Source organism: Labrus mixtus, chromosome 11 (assembly GCF_963584025.1).
Source record: "Labrus mixtus chromosome 11, fLabMix1.1, whole genome shotgun sequence".
NCBI classification, from domain to species: Eukaryota; Metazoa; Chordata; class Actinopteri; order Labriformes; family Labridae; genus Labrus; species Labrus mixtus.
In genome coordinates, this window is record NC_083622.1 from 19132188 (window position 1) to 19154554 (window position 22367).

General features: G+C 42.9%; 1 protein-coding gene and 4 non-coding genes across 7 annotated transcripts; 2 read left to right on the plus strand and 3 right to left on the minus strand.

Moving 5' to 3' along the window:
• Nucleotides 1-70: 70 nt before the first annotated feature.
• Nucleotides 71-22342, plus strand: invs (inversin). 3 transcript variants are annotated; one of them, XM_061050560.1, is made up of 19 exons: nt 71-176; nt 802-910; nt 6531-6630; nt 7669-7835; nt 8924-9097; nt 9706-9873; nt 10016-10196; nt 10551-10660; nt 11099-11270; nt 11949-12104; nt 12196-12317; nt 12720-12827; nt 12930-13036; nt 13110-13319; nt 14224-14420; nt 14822-15395; nt 15988-16139; nt 21503-21589; nt 21671-22342. In XM_061050560.1, the coding sequence occupies exons 2-19, from the start codon at nt 908-910 to the stop codon at nt 21784-21786; spliced, it is 2904 nt and encodes a 967-aa protein (XP_060906543.1). In that variant the 5' UTR covers nt 71-176; nt 802-907; the 3' UTR covers nt 21787-22342. The 3 variants fall into 3 exon arrangements, with proteins under 3 accessions (XP_060906543.1, XP_060906542.1, XP_060906544.1); XM_061050559.1 differs by having other exon boundaries at nt 76-176; nt 799-910; XM_061050561.1 differs by having other exon boundaries at nt 76-176; nt 799-910; nt 7672-7835.
• On the plus strand, nt 7130-7202 carry trnak-uuu (transfer RNA lysine (anticodon UUU)). Its single transcript has one exon. It is a non-coding gene; the product is annotated as a tRNA-Lys (tRNA).
• Nucleotides 18253-18324, minus strand: trnat-ugu (transfer RNA threonine (anticodon UGU)). Its single transcript has one exon. It is a non-coding gene; the product is annotated as a tRNA-Thr (tRNA).
• Nucleotides 20044-20115, minus strand: trnat-ugu (transfer RNA threonine (anticodon UGU)). The gene has a single exon. It is a non-coding gene; the product is annotated as a tRNA-Thr (tRNA).
• trnat-ugu (transfer RNA threonine (anticodon UGU)) lies at nt 21233-21304 on the minus strand. Its single transcript has one exon. It is a non-coding gene; the product is annotated as a tRNA-Thr (tRNA).
• Nucleotides 22343-22367: the final 25 nt, after the last annotated feature.

Consider the following 22367-nt stretch of genomic DNA (forward strand, 5'->3'; position numbering starts at 1 on the left):
CGGCTGTCTAGGAATATGAGGGAAAACTACAACCATGGTATATGCAGGTTTTTACAACAGTAATGGGAGTTGTAGTGTTTTTTTTAGTGTTTTTTTTTTACCCATACTGTGGCGATTCAACGGGACCACTGGAAAGAAAACTTTCCAGAGATTTTCACCAGAGAGGAAAGCAAAAGGTAAATAAAAAACCATGGAAGAAGGACACTTTTTGAAATGCAGTTGTCTTAATGTTATCCTCATCTTATCCACTGTCACATGTGTGTTTGTTGTACTTCTTTCGCTAAAGAATAACTGATTTCTCTTAACCAGGGGGGAGTTGCATCATTATAGCTCTTTTTTTTTTTTTGCAATACTCAGTTAAACCCATTTCAACCATAAAGCAATGTGCTAGATTGTTTTTAGCACAAAACTCAACTTTAGAAACCCGGCAGATGCCCTACTCTGGAAACCTCCCTCTAACTTCTTAAACCAGGTTAAACTAAATTATGATATTGTGTAACTCCACTTTTGTTTTGGCAGTGTAAACGTTTGTTTATCGTGCCAATATAGCCTCTTTCAATTGGATTGCATGATATGCTGCTCAATCCTTACAAACAAAAACTAAGAACTATAACTTAATTTAAGGACTGTTCCTCATCGGATAGGTTAAACTCACTGGTTTACTAAAACAAAATGTAATTCTGAGGCATCCTCTCTCTCTACCTGTACTCACTATGGTACCAGTGTTATGCTGGCAGTTATTTGTGTGAACAGGTGTGCTGGTCTCAGTAGGTGAATGATCCTCTTTCTCTGCCCCAGCAGGAGCCAGGATCAGGACAGGAAGGGGACCTGGATGTGGATCCACACCACACTCCAAGGATGCTCTGAACTGTGCAACATCTGCTGAAGGGTCCCCCTCAATGCAGCTATGGTAAAAATCCAACACACACAGAGCAGCTATCCAAATAAAGTTCAGGATTGTAAATCTTAAGAGATAATTTATTGCCTTCTGGATGCATCTATTGTTTAGATTAGTCTGTACTACAAGTTTGTAATTCTCTCTTTAGAGTCATAATCATTGAGACTATTTGTAACTAAATTAATTTGGTGTGCTGTAATAGCCTAATTGTTAAGGAGATTAAGGTGGAAAGTTGAATTGAATCCCAGCATTCATATTTTATGAGCTAAAGCTGTCCATAGGGGGTTCACAGTGTGTAAGCAACTCACAGATGGAGGGAGAGAGGGAGGTTTCTCAATCTCTGTCTGAATATCAGAGATGGAGAGACAATGTAAGCTCATATTCCTTCAAAATCTTTTTCAAAGGAATGTGGTGCTTCTGTTGAAGTATGAAAAAAAATCACTCTTTGAGTTGTCATAACAGTGTTAATTGCATTAAACCTGGTAGTGGTACACAGTACTGCAAATCAAAACTGGAACACATTTCTCTGGTGTAATAAGAAAACACTATTTCATCTGATTTAGAAGACAAAGTCGTATATCTCAAATACAATTAAAAAGGAAAAAACAAATAATTCAATGATAAAAATAGATGGTGAAGAATTTAAATATAGCCTAACTCATCAGTAAATATCACAATAAGGTGTACTGGTATGGTTTCTTGCAGAAATTAAGCAAAGATACCTGATGTGTTTCTAAAAGGATTATAGTGGAAACTGAGTTCACTAGATAGAAATAGGTTATTAATCATTAGCCCGTATAGCATTGTTTCATGGTGTGTAGTATTAAGAGACTGTAAATAATGGCAGTATCAAGTAAAACAAACATTGGATGCGTCATCCAAAAGCCCAAACTCTTTAATTAATGGTGATATGAGGTCAAGAAAAACAAGCTTATATTTACATTTCAGAAGCCTTCACCTGCAAATATTGGCCCTTGTATAATTAGGACTATTGATTCTACCATTCATCTTTCTAGCTAAAACATCGTAGGCAGAAAGGAATCATTCAGTTCTATGTGCTTTTCTGAAATGAGTGTAAAGAAGAAGAAAATTGCCAAAGATCCAAGCATCAGAATTTATGATTTATTTAGTGCTTCTGTCATAGTCAGATGTTACAATGACACTTTGACTCTATGTCAAGCCTGCTTTTTTTGTACACATGAAAAGTTACATGCATCAATAAGTTTACAACACCTTGAAATGCACAGTTTAAAAAAGAAAAATCAAAATACATGCAGCACACACAATCCTGGCCTGCACCCCTAATTCATCTCTCAATGCTCCCCTTTTTTATTCCCTTTTTTCCTCTTTCCTGTTTTTTTGTTTACTCCGTCTTACTCAATTTTCAATCGCTTCCATTGATTTTTATGTTTGTTTTTTCCAGCTGATTATGTCCCTATACTGTGATTTGCTGGTGGGCACATTGCTCTCTCCACTTTAATTGGACATTTAATTAGATCACAGTTTTAGTCCAATTAGACTCAGTGGTGTCAGGAATAAGGATAGGGAGGGGAGAAGAGGGAAAAGTCCCCAAGCTGGTCTCTGTCTCCCTTCCCCCCGTCTCATCCTCTCCTCTCCCATTCGTACTTCTTTTTCTTCATCTTGTCTTTTTCTGTTGGCCTTGCCTTCTCTCTCTCCTCTCTCCTCCCTCCTGAGGGTGGCTCATTAGTGATGTAATGGGATGACACAAAACACAGCTCCACTAACTCTCCGAGTGTCTCAAGAAGGGCCTGAACCACACACATACACATTTGTATGTTCTGTATGAAATCTTTTGCACTTCTTCTCTTTTGGTACCGAAAACTATGAAGGGGTATGCTAAAGTGCCTCTGATGAAACACCAGCACTGCCTGCCAGTCTGCCAGTCTCAGCAGTATTGACCAAGCCATACAAACACATGCACATACACACACTCAAACATTAAAGGCATGCTGGGCAGAATTTATCGACTCATTGGAGTGCTCCGGTAGGATATCACTAAACCTAATGAAACTCAGATTAGCCTCATTATCATCAGAGCTTGCTTACATGTCGCTCAAATGTAGGGCTATTCTGCACAAAGGCTCCGCCCTATTTGTTGTCAAAGTCCCCACACAGAACTCCGACTCTAAGCGTAAACAGCACTGTGCCCCTGTGGTCAAATACATAGGGGCAAATGTAAACACACACAAACACAGACACCCAAATGCATGCCAGTATGTACACACTAACAGCAGGTGTAACTTCTCAGAGGACACAAGTCAATCTCTGAGTCCCTGAAGCAGTCACACCCACCCTCTCCTAACCTCCACCCACAGGAGAGAGATGGAGAATCAGCCTCCGCAGAGTCCTTCACTCTCGACACACACGCGCATACATGCTACAGTTCCGTGTGTTCCGTCCATATGTGTATAAATGTATGTGTGTGCATGTAAAAAAAAAAAAAAAAAAAAGTGTGAACGGCAGGCAGCAGGCAGGGGTGTTTTAGCCACAGGCGTCGCTACCTGACCCCCATGGCTGTGAGATTGACAGCTGTGGTCCCGCCTAATTGCATTACTCTCCCAGGTGATTGGCTCACACCCTGGGGGCTCATTTGTCAGGATGCATTGTGGTAATGATGTAAATTAGCAGATCTATGTGTCACTCAGCCTTCTAGCCCCCCTGCTGATTGGCCCCGCTGTGCCCAGGGGCTCGGCCACCAGTTGAGGGAGCCAGCTCATTGGTCCTTTGGGATCCAGGAAGTCCCCCAGAAATAGGGCTTTACAGATTGGGCATCCCTGTGGGCTCATATTATCCTTCCTCCCACCTCTCTAACTGTCAGTCAAAACCCAAGGACTGATCCCTGCCGCCTCCATCTCCAAGCTGAGACTTAGAAACACGCGCGCACACACACAGAAACATGTAGATGGAATGGGCACCTGTAATCGCCCCATGTTGCCACACTCTGTTATAACTTCAGAAAAAGTCTCTGTGGGTGTTTTTATGTGTTAGCTTGTATAGAATTGAAATAAAGGCCACAGGCTCTGGCTCTGTTCCCCACTGCTTAGCCAGCATGACCTAGCTATGTCGTCTGTCAAAAGCCGACACATTCACAGTGATAGACAGCTAGAGATATGCAGACAACACACTTTGCACAAACAAACGTGCAAGAACACTTTGACTCCCCAGTCTCTTTGCCTGTTTGTCTCAATTAAGGCAGTGTGTGTGTGTGTGTGTGTGTGTGTGTGTGTGTGTGTGTGTGTGTGTGTGTGTGTGTGTGTGTGTGTGTGTGTGTGTGTGTGTGTGTGTGTGTGTGTGTGTGTGTGTGTGTGTGTGTGTGTGTGTGTGTGTGTGTGTGTGTGTGTGTGTGTGTGTGAGAGAGAGATAAAAAAAAAAGGGAGACAGAAGCTCGCAGTGTAAGAACTTCGAACTCCTGTTGTGTTGCTGAAAGCTTTAGTGGCAGTGTCTGGATTCTTTGTTACACTCGCTGCAGTTATATGAGGCCGAATATGAATAAAGACTAAATAATGTCAGCATCAGCATGAATCAATACTGATACAGATGCACAATCACCTGGTCTGGACCTCAGCCTGTGATCAATAGTTTACTCTGAGTTATTGTCTTCATATTAACAAGTGGAGTGCTCCCTGAGGAAGGAGTATGAATGGCTAAATGAGAGCAATCCAACCCTCTCTACGGGACCTGGTGTTGTTTTTACACCACCCTTTGTTTGGTTTCAGACACTGCATCACAAAAACCTTTTTAGCCAAATTTGGATGCACTGTAGGTGTTTCCAAAACACTCAGTCACTCATGAAACTCTAATTGCCTTCTCTTGGCAGTATGAATGTCCTGCACAAAGATTCAGATATTGACGTGTGTGCCTCATGTCAGTGTTTTATGGTGTTTTATTTATTTTTTTAATTCTGCATCTAAAATTATTCATCAATCAATTCCTATTTTTTGTTATTGTAGCAGCCTGGGACTTTCACATTGACTCCAAAAACCTAGATAACAAGAATATTAAAGTTAAGACAAAGTTTTCAATCCTAAGTCTAGTTTAGCCATCTCTGGAAGAAGATGGCATCTGTGCACATGTTAGATGTTAGCATTTGCCAACTTTGTGTGAGTATGTGTTCATGCTCGTGCATCTCTGACTCGGTAATCGTTGTAAATTAGAGATGCTTGTGGTTGATTTTGGTAAAACCCCCGTAAAGCTTCTCTCTCACGGAAAATCACTTCCCATGACATAACACATGTGCCAAACAAAAACACACACACACACACGCAACCCCACACTAACACACACCTTTTAGTGCTGCGCGTAACAACCCTCCCATCCTCTTTTATGCGCACATAGACCTACTTTGCAATAAATGTATTAACTAACCTATATTAAGTCTCTGACGCTGCTTGGCAGAGCGTGAGAAAGCAGCAAGCATGATGGGTAATTGCCATGCTGCACGCAGTGTCTACAGGAGCACTCTTTACGAGGTGATGGTGGGGGAGGTTGATGGAGGACACGGGAGTCTTTCCTCCCTGTTGATCGTTCAAGTTTTTTCACCAGTTTAAAAGTTCTCATGACTTGGAACCATCATGTCAAAGTTTATTGGTATTATATATCTATGTCAGCTGTATTGTATGAAAGCTCTGTATACAGGGAGTTTCATAAGTGGTGAATCAGATCTGTTCATGTGATGGTTAATGAAAATGTCTTGGAGAAGTCTCAGATTGTGGCATGAGTTTGTGCCTCCAGCGTTTATGTGTTTAGGGGCAATAATTGATTTCTGTGTTGTGCCCCGCAGGGCTTGTTCCACATCTTTAAAACCCATACACACACACACTAACATGCACCCACATTCACCCCATGCACACAGACACACACACACACACACACACACACACAAACACACAGCAAGGCATGCTGCAGTATTAATGAGACATGAATAAGACATGAAGAGAGACCCCCCTCTTACACCGCTCACACAGGGTCTCCCTCCTCCCCAGCTGCTTCCTGTCTGCAGATTACCCAGCTTTCACTGGGCTCTGGTTAAGTGGGGCCAGGAAGAGATTTAGCCCCCTCAGCGGGGAAAAAAACACACTCATACACCCACGAGTGCAACCATATACACTCCTTACTTTGAGCAAACATCGGTAAATATCTGTTTAATTGTAGGGTTGAGCTTCAGGTGTTTGTCTTCTGCCTGAAATGTGATCCATGATTAAGAAAATGGATTTAATATTTGCTCCTTATCAGCTCTTATCGGTTCATTAAGACTAATGAAAACAAACTGTTTGAGGTTGAGATTTAAAATTGCAACCGTTTTGCTAATAAAAATTAAAAAATATATCAGTTTGTTTGTGTGTGTTTTTTGGGGTGACTTGAAACAATTTTCACCTTCTCTTTTTGACTTATTTAATTAGTAGTAGCCATTTAAAGATGTCTTCGTCAGTCATATGCCATGGAACTACGTATGAATGGCTTTAGTGCAGCTGTGTTGAGTTGTTGGGGGGCTTGGAGCTAAATAAAGGTAAAGGAAACCGTCTAGACTGGGCTGAATGTCACTGAAACGCTTGATAAGTGAGCTGAGTATGTGTTGCTGCAGGTTTTGACCTTCTATCTGTTTGTGTTGCAGGCCTCAGCGACTTCTAGCCAAGGACCCACCTCTCTGGGCTCGCAGGTTCATGCTGCAGCTGTCAATGGAGATAGGAGCGCCCTCCTCAAACTCATCACAGGTGGGTTGCACACCAGCCTTTCAACATATTAAAGGTTTATTCACAACATCAGCTTTATTGCATCGGCAGAGCAGGCAGGGTCTTCACTGGAATCCAGAATGAATGAGTTTATATGTGTGCCTTTTAACTACTAGGCCATCATCTGCAGCATGGGAGTTAGAACCCTGGTCCTTCCACTAATTAATTATTTTGCAAAAGTGCTGAAATTATTCTGGACATTCGGCCATCTTAATCTTCAATCAAAAAATGTAATCTTGTTGGTATGGGATACAAGTTTTGGTGAAAATTGTGCAACAAACGCCAAATAATCATTGCAAGTACTCTTTCAATTCACAGGAAAGTGGCATGGTCCTCCATGTTACCAGAGTGGCAGTGTTTATCATGATTTGCTGATGCTACAAAGAAAATTTAAAAAAAAATTATTTCAGAAAAGTGGAAGTTCATGTTAAACAGAAACCGTAAAATAATTTATTTTAATACTGGAAAGCTGCCTTTTGAAGCGTGTATAGCTCAGTCGGTAGAACATCAGGCTTTTATTCTGAAGGTCCAGGGTTCAAGTCCCTGTTCAGGCAAAAAAAAGCTATCATTTGTAGAAGTAGCTTAGTCTGTAAGGACATGGTTAGGGAATCGGTTGCTCGGTTACAGTCCTGAAATTGGAATAAAGGATGGAACATGGGACTGGATACTTGAGAGGTGTTAGTCCACGTGCTGAGCATTGCCGAGGTTCCCTTGAGCAAGGCATGAGCCGCCAACTGCTTGGGGCACCTGTGCAGCCTGTGCAGCCCCTGCACTCTGACATCTCACGATTAATGCATGTCAATAGGTCCTCTAGGTACATGAGTTTATTTTGCGCCGAAGTGTGTGTTTTATGAAAGCAATTTTATTTGAATGAAATAAAAAGGGTTAATAATATCATTCTATCACATTCACAATAGCCACATATTTTTACTTTCTTATATATTGAACTAATCTTGGCCTCTTATTAGCCTCTGTCATAAACCTTCCTCTGTGCTTTTTTTTGTGTTTGTATAAATGTAGCAGAACCCTCTCTGCGGGACCGAGAGGACCAGTTTGGTCGGACCCCTTTGATGTATTGTGTGCTGGCTGACCGCCTGGATTGTGCCGAGATTCTGTTGAAGGCCGGGGCCTCGGTGAACAAGACCGACCACAGCCAGCGTACGGCTCTGCACCTTGCAGCACAGAAGGTGTGGACACACATACAACATACACAGATGTTATCGTAACGATATTCATTTTTATTTTCACAGCACAATTCAAGACTAGAGAAAGTGAAAAGGGATAACTTCGACTCCATCGATTAAGTCTTTAGCTCAAGAAAGGTCTTAATAAGTGTTTAAAATGAAGATAGATATAAAGCAAGCTGCAGTTTTTCAGACGGATCGTTCAAAGGTATATTATACAAAAAAGTTTACACAAGATTTGATAAGTGTAAAGATTCAGTAATGTAGAATGACTATGACTCTCTAATCTCAAAGCTTTAATGTAAAAGATAGAAAGTTAGTGTCCCATCAGCTCCAGTGGGAAGCCAGTGCCCCCTAGTGGCTGTAGTTAGGGCCTTAGGGCTGAACAAAATCCCATTTCACAGATTTTGGCCACTGAAACCTATGAAACCAAAGGATCTTAATGTTCTTCTGTCCAGGCAACAAACATTCAGACACGTGTGTGTGTGTGTGTGTGTGTGTGTGTGTGTGTGTGTGTGTGTGTGTGTGTGTGTGTGTGTGTGTGTGTGTGTGTGTGTGTGTGTGTGTGTGTGTGTGTGTGTGTGTGTGTGTGTGTGTGTGTGTGTGTGTGTGTGTGTGTGTGTGTGTTGGATGCTAGTGATGGGAAGCCCTGTCTCTTTGACATCTGATCAATAACCGGCTGAGACAGGCAGAGAGGCCAGGGATTACCGATCTAATTGGACTGAGAATAGGAAGGACGGGAACACACACACACACACACACACACACACACACACACACACACACACACACACATATACTATCTCACAGTTCTGATGCATACTCACACACAAGATAGATCTGTCAGACTGTGGCTTTGTGGTCACAGGATGGCAAATATACGAAATACACTCACGTGTGCATGGTAACCCGGGCTTTATGGCGATGTATGTGGCACTAAACATCTCCTGGCGGCCAGCAGTGAGATGCAAATTTAAGATGATGATGCTGATTCTGCTTCTGCTGATTAGACGACGATGATGGAAGGACAGGCCATGGTTTTGCTGTTATGTGTTGAGCAGCTCATCACAGATGCATTTTTTGTGTTGCAGGGGAATTTGCGTTTCCTGAAGCTGCTGCTCTCCAGGCGTGCTAACTGGCTCCAGAAAGATCTAGAGGAGATGACGCCCCTCCACCTGGCCACCCGACACCCTTCCCAAAAAGCCCTCGCCCTCCTGCTCAAACACATCGGACCCGGGGAGGTTGACACACAAGACAAGAACAAGGTGGCACAGTACAGATGCGCACAAATTAGATTGCTTGTCTTTCCCAACTGTCTGCAGTCAGAAACCAGCCAGTCTGCTTGTCTGACCAATAAGTCGCACAGAGATAACTGACTGGCCGAAGACGGTTAGGCAGTAGCAGCAGGAATTTGAGGTCAGACACACTTGAACACACAGAGAGGTACACTCACACAACAGTGAGCGATTTAACAATGTGTGGCTTTGTCCTGTGTTCTGCTGATAAGGCCACAAACACACAGTCTCCTCTGTCTGTTGGAGCTGACGTGGATCTGACATCAGTTAGTTTTGTAATAATCCAATATGCATCATAGTGTCAGATGACAGTGGTTTCAGCAAATCTCAGAATAGCTCATTGGCCATTACTGAGATAGTATCTGGGCTACAATCTCAGCTGGATATTGAGCTTTTGTAGAGCATACTGCCCTCGTATTTCCTGGCCATAACAGGAAGGAGAAACTTACTACTAGTAGTTTTTAAAATGTGCAGCACACCTCAAACCTGGCATTACTGGTGTGCCCCTCTGTTTTAATTCCATTCATGACCTATGTTTGTTGCATTTATATCACTTAATTCCTTTTTTTTCTGTGCAGCAAACTGCTCTCCACTGGTCAGCGTTTTATAACCGGCCAGAACACGTGCGCCTCCTGATCAAGCACGACTCCAACATCGGCATCCCAGACAGTGAGGGCAAGATCCCACTGCACTGGGCAGCACATAGTCAGGAGCCCAGCGCTACACAGACTGTCCGCTGCATACTGGTACACACTTGAGTGCATACACACACAAAAGTGAATTTTCAAAATTCTCCTCCATGCTCAGCCATCGATGTGCATGTTCTCTTCCTGTTTTGTTTTGTTGTGTGGTGTGTGTTTGTGTGTGTTTGTGGGTGTGTTTGAGTAGGAGGCTGCTCCCACCGAGTCCTTGTTGAACTGGCAGGACTATGAGGGGCGGACACCCTTGCACTTTGCTGTTGCCGATGGAAACGAGGCAGTGGTGGAGGTGCTGACGTCTTACGAGGGCTGTAATGTGACAGCTTATGATAACCTCTTCAGAACACCGCTGCACTGGGCGGCTCTGCTCGGTGGGTGAACACACATCCTGTGCGTGACCTAATGCAGCCTATAAGACAATTGCTCACATAAAGGAATCAAGGCTATTTGAAATTCAGACAACTTTCTTCAAAATAAATTTCCAGTCTTATTTTGCTTATACTTGTTAATCAAATTGTTATAACTTGATACTATGATGTTTTCTTTATTTGTGGCGATGCTAGCAGCGCTAAGGGAAATTATGTTTTTGGGACTGTTGGTTGGTCAAGAAGACTGGAATATCTCGACAACATTACACTTTTTGGACTCTAACCAGTGCCAGTTTATGAAGTTGATGAATTATAAAGTGACTTAATGCAAATAACAACCACCCCTCCCTTACTTAGGCCATGCCAGAATCGTCCACCTGCTGCTGGAGAGAAACATATCAGGAACAATCCCCTCAGATAGCCAAGGGGCAACACCTCTGCACTACGGGGCTCAGAGCAACAACGCAGTGAGTCACATACACACTTTACACACGAGGCTTGAAAATCTGCTGAATGACAATCCTGCAGATTTTTCAGACAGATTTATGACAAACAAATTATTGTTTAGTTAAACGGTGTCTCCTTCTGAATGTTTTGCAGACCTCTGTGTGGAAACTTACAGAGAAAAAAAAAAGTTTTAATTGGTTTCTAAAAAAAAAACTTAACAAAAAACAGATCATATAATAGACACATTGGAATTTTTTTGAAGTTTTATAATAATTATTTAATATTTATATTTAACATTGTCCAATTCAACTTTGAGAAGATTCATTGAAGAAAATCAATGTGTTCACTTAATTGGTTTGTGGCAAATATAATGTTGTTGATAACAACACATATTACTTTATGGCGCTTCATCATGTACATGAAAGAAACTAGAAATAACTGTCCTCCTGCATGTGTAGGAGACAGTGGGTGTGTTTCTGTCACACCCGTCTGTGAAGGATGAGCCTGATCTGGAAGGGAGGACGGCCTTCATGTGGGCTGCTGGAAAGGGTAGCGATGATGTCCTCCGCACCATGCTGGACCTCACCCCTCACATTGATATCAACATGGCCGACAAGTATGGAGGCACTGGTGAGCACCTGAGAACAGGAGGAAAACATCTGACCTGTAGCTGGTTTCTTTTGTCTGTTCCAAGTGTGTACACCATCACCTTTTTTAGGCTAGCGTTGATGATGTCACAGGGGATTCCCCTTAGGGTGCTTGAGTGACTGAGAGGGAAGGAAGTGATACTGTCAGCAAAATTAGCGTGAGCTCACTGAATAGACTCCCACCACTGCCAGCACTGTCCTCTGACACATACACACATGAATGTCTGCCTCGCTCTGACCCCCAGGCATATAATCTCCATGGCGATAGACCCTCTGTTCAGCCAGGCAGTCATTGTTTATGCATGCTTAACATGCAACGGTTGAGTAATGCTAATGAGACAGTGTGAGGGGGCAGTGAGGCTGACTGGTTCCCGATCACTTCCATGCACTTGACTCTAGTCTGCACTGTCTGGGGACTGGATGGGAGGGGGGAGTAAAGTGTACCGCTCTACATTAAATGTCTGCCTGTTTAACCCTCCCTAGTTGACCGGGCTTTAGCCACACTCCAGAGAGACAAGAGGATGAATGAACAAAGAAGAGGCAGATGAGGGAGGAGGAGTTGCCATGGGTGTTTTATTATCCAGTTAGATTCCAGAAACAGTGTTCTTATCTCAGGGTATTTGTTATTTATGTGTTTGTGTATCTGGGTGTGTTCACACAGCACTCCATGTGGCCTCCCTGTCAGGCCATGTGAGCACAGTGAAGCTTCTGTTGGAGAGGGGGGCGATGGTCGACTCTCTGGACGTGATGAAGCACACGCCGCTGTTTCGCGCTTGTGAGATGGGACACAGAGATGTCATACTCACACTCATCAAAGGTGGGTGCAATCGACACAAAAATTCAGGTAAATGTAGACATTCTGTTTGTCAATGAAAGGTTTTCACTGAAATGTATTATAACTGATAAAGGTTCTGCACATGTGGATCTGGTTGACGTGGATGGTCACACGGCTCTGCACTGGGCAGCTTTGGGTGGGAATGCTGAGGTCTGCCAGATATTGATGGAGAATGGGATTAGTCCAAATGTCCAGGTAAGAATGCATCTTCTCATAATAGCCCAGGATTTAAAAAATGAGGTTAGGATCTTTCAATCATAGTTAAATACTGTTTACATGATAGAAAATGTGAGCTGTGGATAAAATTTCACATCAATTTAGTGAGAATTCTCAGTATCCTTCCACAGCACTTTTACATCCATCAACTCCCAAAGAAATATGGCAATTAATACAACTAAATACCTTTACACTAAATGATTTATTCATCACATTTGCTTTTGCTCACCTGCTTTCTTTTGCACTAAGCATGGATTGTAGATTTGTTTCCCCGTCAAGTTCAACATTTTAAAACTTTTTGACCACTGAAACATTGTGTTCTGAGCTTCTTCTTTAATGGCTCTGCGTGTGACTGTGAAATACTTGACTGCTTCTGGACAGGACCAGGCAGGAAGGACTCCTCTACAGTGTGCAGCCTATGGTGGCTACATCACCTGCATGGCTGTCCTCATGGAGAACAATGCTGATTCAAACATTCAGGACAAGGAGGTAAAATGTGCTAATATATACAAAATGTACGTTCTCAAGGCGTCTGAACACAGCTATATATATATATATTGAACGGGGTGCTCTTTTTTTATGGGTGCACAGGGGCGCACGGCTCTCCACTGGTCATGCAACAATGGCTACTTGGATGCTGTGAAACTCTTACTCGGCTACAACGCCTTCCCTAACCATATGGAGCACACTGAGGAGAGGTGAGGAAGGGTGAGACAGTCAAATATAGAATTTAGAAAAACTGATTTTTAAAAATGCTGTGGTGTTGTGCAGGTATACCCCTCTGGACTACGCTCTGCTAGGGGGGCACAGCGAGGTTACTCAGTTCATGCTGGAGCACGGTGCTTTATCTATAGCAGCCATCCAGGACATTGCTGCTGCCTCCATCCAAGCCATCTACAAGGGCTACACCGTCCGCAAGGCCTTCAGGGAGAGGAAGCAGCTCCTCATGAGGCACGAGCAGCTGCGCAAGGATGCAGCCAAGTGAGACATGAGCACACACCATTACATAAATACAGTACATACTTATTTGTGTGCGTGTGTGAAGACATTTAGAGACACATTCGATTTGCTGTGACTTTGTGTCATCGCTCAACTCCTGCCTCTGTCTCCATTATTTGTCTCTGTCTGTTTTCTGTCACCCATATGGGAAATGTCACACTCTCTCCATATCTATCTTACTCTTTGTCATCCCTGCACACACATACGTCTTCTATCCGTCTCTCTCCTCTGGCTCACTCTCCTTTTGCCATTTGCTCACCTGTCTCTTTGACTGCCCTCAACTCTGTATTTTAAGGAGAGGTCTTCCTGCTCTGCAGCATGTTTTTCTTACAAACTAAGAATATTAAAATACTCTTCCACATATGGTAATCATTTTAGACATTTGTCCCCATAGATTGCCAGGTTGTGACTAAAATTCATAAAATGTTATATGCTGTTAAATGAAAAACCTTTTTGGGCACACACACACACACACACACACACACACACACACACACACACACACACACACACACACACACACACACACACACACACACACACACACACACACATACACATACACAATTAAGTTATTCTACTTAAATGTGTGTGACTGAGAGCAGTCTCATGATTACTTTTTACTGAAAGCATGGTGCTTTGATCTGATTGCTTAATCATATTATTTTCCATTAAATTTGTACATTTTTGGTCTTTACCAGCTTGGCATTTGTAAGGTAATACGTTTAATGATGTGCAATAAACCAAATATGCCTGGAGTGTAACAAAGATGACCACCATGAAATCTTTGTCCAAACAATGAAAAAACCACAAACATGAAAGCATGAGCTTTTCGGTTGTTTGTGTGGTGCAATTCAGCTTTATGCTTTATTTTCATTTTGTTCAGGAAACGAGAGGAAGAACAGCGGAGGAGAGAAGCTGTGCAGCAGGTGTCTGCAGCTCCTCCAGAGAAACGGAGGGTCCCGTTGGTGAAAACAGAGCAGGAAAAGCTGTCATTAGTGAACATGATGGGGGACTTATCCATGACGGACTCAGTGGTGGAAACCAAGAATTTACCCAAGACCAAAGATGAGCGACACAGAGGTAAAAAAAATATGCAGAAATGCTTGTAATGGACTGTAAAGTGGATTGAAGGTTAATCTTGTTTAAATTTGTTAGAAATGCCCATACCTCAGGGCGTTGGTGGCGCAGTGGTTAGTGCGCACGCCTCATGTATGGAGGCTATAGTGTTCCAAGCGGTCGGCCCAGGTTCAAATCCTTGATCCTTGTCATTCCCTGATTTCCGACTCTATCCACTGTCCTACCTCTCCATTAAAGGCACAAAAAGCCCCAAAAAAATCTTTTAAAAAAAAATGCCAATACTTCAAGATGAGTCTTTTTCTCGAGCTGCATTTCTACAGGTACATTTTTAAAACTCACAAATATTTTGCAGAAACTCATTAACATCTTGTTTTCTGTGCTTCTCTTTCTCTTTCTCTCTCAAGCCCACAAGAGGAGATCCTCCAAAAGAAGTCGAGCAGTGGAACCACATGAAGCTCCTGATGCTTCAAGCCATCAATGTGAGGTAACAGGTGATACTGTCCCCAATGCTCCCACCAGACTGAAGGAACTTCTCTCTCCAACGAGCTGCAGCCAGCCACCCACCCTTAAATCAAGACCCCCCTCCATGCCCAAAGTCAGGGACCAACCCTCTTCAAACACATTCATTCCTGTCTCTGTGACCTACCAAACTGACACTATCTCACGAGAATGCTTCCCTCTGAAAAGGAGGGACGCTCATACGACTGGGCAGATGACCCCTGCAAAGACTGATGCCCACTCCTCTCCGCATAAACACAGAAACCACAGGGAGCAGACTTCAGAAAAGGCTGCCACCAAAGACAGAACCCCAGCTCCCTCATTAGGAAGCAGTTCATCTTTAGACCACAAAAGCCCTTCCAGGAATACTCAGTCGACCACACGTGCAATTATCTCAACACGCATGCACCGGGAATTCAACAAAGAGCATCGCAGAGCGAGGGACAAGGCCGCACGCATCATCCAGAGAGCCTGGCGCAGGTGAGTGTACGTTTTGGTACCTTGGGGATGTTCGGTAGCTTTAACTTATCTGGCTGCAGAAGATTGGCACTGCCATGTGGTGCCCACATGTTACCCCCTCCCCACATACACGCCAATCTGTTCTCATCTGTGCCGTAACTCCCCCTCCCCTGTGTTCAGTCTGGATGCCATCAACACTTTTTTTGTGTGTGTGGGGGGGGGGGGTTGAGCGTGGGAGATTGATGAGACATGTAGGCAGAGGACAGACGGGCTATAATCTAGAACTTTCATACTGGTTTAACAAGAGGCTAAAAGTTCAGCCGTGCTGTTCTAATAGCTACCAGCAGCCTCTCATTGCTGTTCTCTCACTCGTGCACACTCTTTGTTTCTCTTAGAGGCTGCCAGTGCGCCGCAGGATGCCCCCTGTTTCCATTCAGCTTCACAATTATATTCTGAAAGTGCTGCCTATAAACTGCCTCGAATAAAGTCTTGTTTACTTTATTTATGCTCTGTAAGTGTAAGTGTGCGGACTTGCCAGCTTTTAGGCCTTTGAACGCTGTCTGAGATATTTTTATTGAACGCTAATGTGCTTTGCATGATTGTGTGCATGCAGGTACCACGCAGGCAGACGGAGAGAGGCAAGGAGGCACAGAGAGGTGGAGTCAAGTGAGACAAACCATGCCCAAAACAGGAAGAAGTTAGAAATACGGCATCAAACCACCAAAGTGGCGGCCAGTAAGACCTCAGTGCTACAAAGTATCTACGGTAAGATTTTTGCTTTTTTTAGGGGATTATTGATATGTACAACAAACAACCTGAAACTTCACAAAAGCAGGAAAAAAAACACATATATAAGTCTGTAAACCCATTCAACAGTAGAAACTACCCACCACGCCTGAACCATTGGACAGAACATTATTTATATTTTAATGTGGACAACATCTCCCATAATTCTAAAACAACCAAAAATGAACTTATCGTACTAACAGGTATGACCTGTGAAGCCTAATCCTAACAATGCTTCATTGCTGCGCTAAAAAACACATCAACACGCCACACTGTTGCACTGGCTGGCATGTTCGGTACAATGAACATGGAATAGTCATTCTCACATAATATATCCTGCTGACAATAAATACTTGGTTGTAGTCCACTACAAAGGCAGACTAACATTCTTGGTGGAAATAATGAGTTTATTTCATATATTTTTTTTCACATTTTATTTCATAAAAACAGTCCAAATCACAGTACAAACTGACAGTCTCTTGTGCTTTCTACAAAGTTTCTTTTGACTGGAAGCATTTTGTATTTCAGAGTTGTCAAAGCATGTATTGATGAGTGTGCAGCTTTAAAAAGAAATTGTGCTTCTCTTTTGGTCATCCTGAAAGCAAATTTGAGATCTATATCGAAATACTGTCTTATACAATAAAGAGTCTGATCAAAGTGCAATTACAACAAGGACATTGTTTACGGCTTTAGACTTTTCTACTAACCAGGATTGGATATAAATTAGGAAATTGTTTTTGTAGTATCAAAGGAAGAATCTTGAAAGGAGGATGATTGTCATACCATGTAGAATAAGCTGTAAGTGACTTACTTCAGGAACAGGAACCATCCATGTAAATGTCAAAATGAAGCTTAAGTCTACATACCAGGACAGTATCAGGCTGGTTGGCTGTGTTGAACCTCTGCTGGGGTTTCGCCCCACAGACAGGCCTGACCTTCATCACACATCACCAGGTGATGATGGGAGAGCAGGCAGATACCTTGCTGCGCCAAAACATACGCACATGCTCGCTTTCTCTGCTAACAGTGAGACGGAGAGATAAACCCTCCCCCCTTCTCTCCATACTCCTTGCTCCAACTTAACCCACCCTACTGACGTGGTTGTCCCCTCCTCCTTCTCACCTCACCTTCCTCCTGCTCTCTTACTCTCCTTCTCGCTCTCTGACAGTCCTGGCACTGTGAAAAGTTCAGCGCTGTCAGGGGGAATGTCAGACCACTGCGTAGAGCAATCTGCTAAACACACACACACACACACAGACATACAAACCTCAACATGGTGCCACACACATATTACGAGACTCATTTTTGCACTTTTTTTTGCAAAAGACATTTGACAAATAAGTCTGGACTGGGTCACACTGCTCTGTTCAATCACCATAAACCAGGTTTTAAAAATCCTATTTTATCTCAAATATCATTAGCAATAAATTATTTACGCGTCTTCAATACTGTGTCAAACTCAGATGTTTGTTTTTATACAGAAATATAAATCTTCTGCATTGCATTAAAATGACAAACATAGTCATCTACAATTGATTTAGCAGATGCTTTTATCTGAAGCGACATACATCAGAGAGTAAGTACAACACTAATGCATTCATACACTGGTGGCATTGTGGGGTTGGGTGTCTTCCCAGAGGTTGAGTGTCTTACCTGAGGACACATTGGACATTGGACATGTTTCTCAGCTGAGGATTGAACCCTCAACCTTCTGGTTGAGAGGCGATGACTCTACCAACTGAGCCACAGCTGCCCATCTCTGTTTTGCAGAATCCAGCACTGAAGCTACAAAATTTAAACGCTTACATGTTCCAGACTTTCTTGTTGCATAAAAAAAGCTAACAAAAAGAGGGAACCATTTTAAAGCCCTCTGATATAATTAACTTAAAAATGTTTGTGGTATTTATATACATAACTGCAGCAGCACAAAACATTTCTGAATAAAATCCACACCATATTCTATGTAAACAGATAATTGGTCAAACTGCCTCTCCAACCATATAGTCATAGCTTTAACATTTGTGTATTAGACATTTTGTAATAATTGTGATGTTAGTTTGAAGCCATAAAGGATTAAAAAGAACAAATAAGTAGGCTCCAGTGAGGTTTGAACTCACGACCCCTGGTTTACAAGACCAGTGCTCTGCCACTGAGCTATGAAGCCTTTGTTAGAAAGATACACATCAGATTTACTTTATAAAGACCACACCTTTGACAACTATGAGCATGGAGCCTGACTAGATCAACCAGTTAATGTTGGGTGCTGGGCTTTGTTATGGAGTGGTAGGGTTTGTCTGGTAGAAGCAGGATAAAGCATGAAATTGTAGTTGTTGAATGAGTTTGTGAAAGACAGTAAAGGAGATGTCAGGCCAAGCGGATAAAACCAGTCAGTGGATTTGGATGTGGAGAAATAATGCCGGTTGGGTCTGAAATAAAGAGAGTAGATCATCTGCTCTGGCTGTGGCTCAGTTGGGAGAGTAGGTCAGCTCTTAACCAAAAGGACAGGGGTTCAATCCCCAACTCCAGCAGTCACATGCCTGTTGTGTCCTTGAGCAAGACACTTTACAAGTTGCTCCTGCTGCTTTGTCGGTGGCCTAAATGGGATTGGGATTCGTCACTTTCCATATCTACCGCTGTCCTCAGTGTGTGAATGGGTTGATGTGACCTGCAGTGTGAAAGTTATTTGAATAGTCAGAAGAAAAGCGCTATAGAAGATCAAGTCCATTTTTGCATCTCTTCCCTCATGAAAATTGGGGAGTAGAGGGAGGTATAGCAAACACTCTGGTTCTAGTCCCAGTCAGGCCATCTCACACTGGCTCTGCTTCCCCTGTCCTCTTGTTGAAGTCCCTCTACAAAGATTTCTGTGTTTTTCCATTTTCTCATCTTCATCAAGCGATCTTTTTTACGTGTAAAGTTGGCACCAGAAATGGTTGTGTTTTGGTCGTGGGGGTTTAGGGGCGATATGGTATGGTAGGTAGTAGCAGTGTTGTCAATACCTGGAGCTTGCATGAATGTTGTCTGGGTCTGTTGAAGATGGAAATGCTGCCCGTAATGGCTATGTAGGTACAATAAATAAGTTTGTTTAATAATAATAACTTGTACTTTAATAATCCTGCGAGGGGAAATTCGGGTTTACACTCTGTTCTAATGAACACGAAGACACACAAATAGACCGAAAAACACACATGAACAAACAAGATCCTTTAGACATGCATTAATGAGAGGTGTCAGAGTGAGGGGGCTGTTCACAGTGTGCACTCCAGAGCAGTTTTGGGGTTTGATTCTTTGCTCAAAGGCACATCTGCAGCTACCAGGCCAGTTTCCAGACTTTGTCCGTGCCGGGACTTGAGCCAGTGACCCTCCGGTTCCCAACCCAAGCCCCTACAGACTGAGCTGCCCATTTGATGGGTGATTGGAGCTTGCCTTAAGGAAGTTGACTCTGGGACAACGTAGCTAACCATCCAGCCTTCCAAAGGTGTCTTGGGACTAACTGGACAACAACAACAAAAAAACTGTTAAAAGGACAGTCCCAGTGATGCCCTAGCTCTTGCTGCCCATTGGTCTACACTGTTGGGTTGTGGGGGCTAATTCGCATAAACAGCGAAGGCAATGATGTTTGGGTTAAGCTGGCAATTACAGGCCATGCAGTTGTTTATATGACTTATCAGTTGGGTATATTGGGATAAGGGGTTTCTTCATTGAGGGTATATCCTTTCATTAGGGCACAAGTATCATATAATAATCAAATTGGTCAAACTGCCTGTCTTGAATTCATGTCACAATTTTAACTAAAGAGGAGTACTTCCATTTATATATTGGATATTTGTAATAATTGCAATGTCAATTTGCAGCCATATATATGATCGAAAATTCCGAAAAACGAAGGCTCCAGTGAGGATTGAACTCACGACCCCTGGTTTACAAGACCAGTGCTCTGCCACTGAGCTATGAAGCCTTTACCTGAAATATTGAAATAACATTGACATTATAAAGACCACACCTTTGACAACTAGGTGCATAGACACTGACTAGATCAACAAGTTACTGTCGGCTCCTGGTTTTGTTATGGAGAGGTAGGGTTTGTCTGGTAGAAGCGGGATGAAGGGGGGTTCATAGCACAATTAAATATCCATTAAAACCAGTCAGTGGTTTTGGATGAGAAGAAAAAATACCAGTTGGGGGGAAAAATAAAGGTAGGAGACCACTATCACTATCAAACCCCTGCAGACGATACAAAATGCAGCAGCACGACTGGTCTTCAACCTTCCTTAAAGAGCACATGTCACTCCGCTGTTCATCTCCTTACACTGGCTCCCAGTTACTGCTCGCATCAAATTTAAAACTCTGCTGCTCGCTTACAAAACAGTGACAAAAACGTCTCCTCCTTACTTTAGCTCTCTCATCCAGGTCTACACTCCCCCCTGCCCACTACGCTCTGCCAATGAAAGGCGTCTGATCCAACCTTCACAACAGGGTCCTAAGACGCTGACTAGACTCTTCTCCTCTGTCGCCCCCCGGTGGTGGAATGAACTTCCAAACTCCATTTGATCTGCAGAGTCCCTCTGCACCTTTAAGAAAAAGCTAAAGACCCAGCTCTTTCATGAATACCTACTAACTTAATGATGATGGTCTCCATATTATTGATGATGGTAATGACGATGGTTTTTGTTTGATAACGACGACTTATAAGATGGTTTCTATACTGATTAGAGCTCTCAAGAACTGCCGTCAATGTTGTGCTTTGCCTCTGGTCACTTCCTGTCAGCACCTGTGTGTCCAATCGGACTCAAAGCTGATCGTTTGCTCTTACTGACATTGTTCCCTTTTTTCTAGATCCTTGCTTGTGTTGTACTTACTCTCTGATGTATGTCGCTTTGGATAAAAGCGTCTGCTAAGTGAATTGTAGAATTGTAGAATCCATCTCTAGGTAAGATAAAGAAGTTATGTGTGTGGGTTTGATGGTTGGTAGGAGTTTGCATAGAGGAAGTTGGCTCTGGGACACCGGAGTTAACCATCCAGCCTTCCTAAGGAGTCTTAGGACCAATAAAGGATTAAAAAGGACACCAATATTAAGGCTCCAGTGAGGATTGAACTCACGACCCCTGGTTTACAAGACCAGTGCTCTGCCACTGAGCTATGAAGCCTTCGATACAATCAGCAACTCATATGGACTTTACAAAGACTACACCTTTGACAATCATCGGCGTGGAGCCTGACCAGATCAACCAGTTTAAGGACTGCCTAGGTTTTGTTATAAAGCTGGTTGAAAGTGCTTACATGATGTTACTGCAAATCTAAATGACGATGTCACTCATCACCTCCTGGTCTTTACTGTCCATTAGGCAACTCTACGGCCAGACGAGGGCGTTCACTTCGGGGCTCTCAGTCTCAGCAGCTCCTGGACCTTCCTTTACGCACACAGAGCCAATGTAAGTGAAAATACAAACACTAACACAAAGTTGTATACACTAAAAGTCTCTAAAAGGTTATTCCATGTGCTTATTTTGCAGTGAGCAGTATAGACTGTGTGCATCTGATTGACGCGGTGAATCAGGCCAGGCAGTACTCCTACCACCTAAGACCACAGAGCGCCGGTCAGGGGACCAGAGGCCGAGGGAAACATTGAAGCCACTAACACACACACACACACACACACACACACTATAAAACACCCTTCATGTTCTTTGATGTTTTCTCAGCTGGCTGGCGGCCCTACCTCTATAGAACTACTACACCCATTGTTCTCTCAATGTGCCAAGCTTTCTAAAATTAAGCCATATGACATCAGAGTCATGACCTCACAGGGTGGGGTTAAGTCTACAGAAATGTTGTGTGTAAAAGATAACCTTTCATCCATTGTGGAAGGAACACATACACACGCCAATCCCGCTCGTTCTCCGTTGCTCTCGCACACACACTGAGATAACCTTTCCCCCTGTTGTGGAGAATGAGGCGGTCTATCAACAGCCGGTCATACAGATAGCCCACCTGCAGCTCTGACTCTCACACACACACACACACACACACACAGTCTAGTCTATATTGCTTTTGCTTATAACTACAAAGTTTGAATTCACATTGATATGCTTTTGTACACAAAAAATATTTTTTGTGTCATTTAGATATATACCTCAATGTCTTTTTTTATTATATAATAAAAAAATAAAAATGATACAAAAGGCTGGCAAACTTGGTTTTAAATTTATT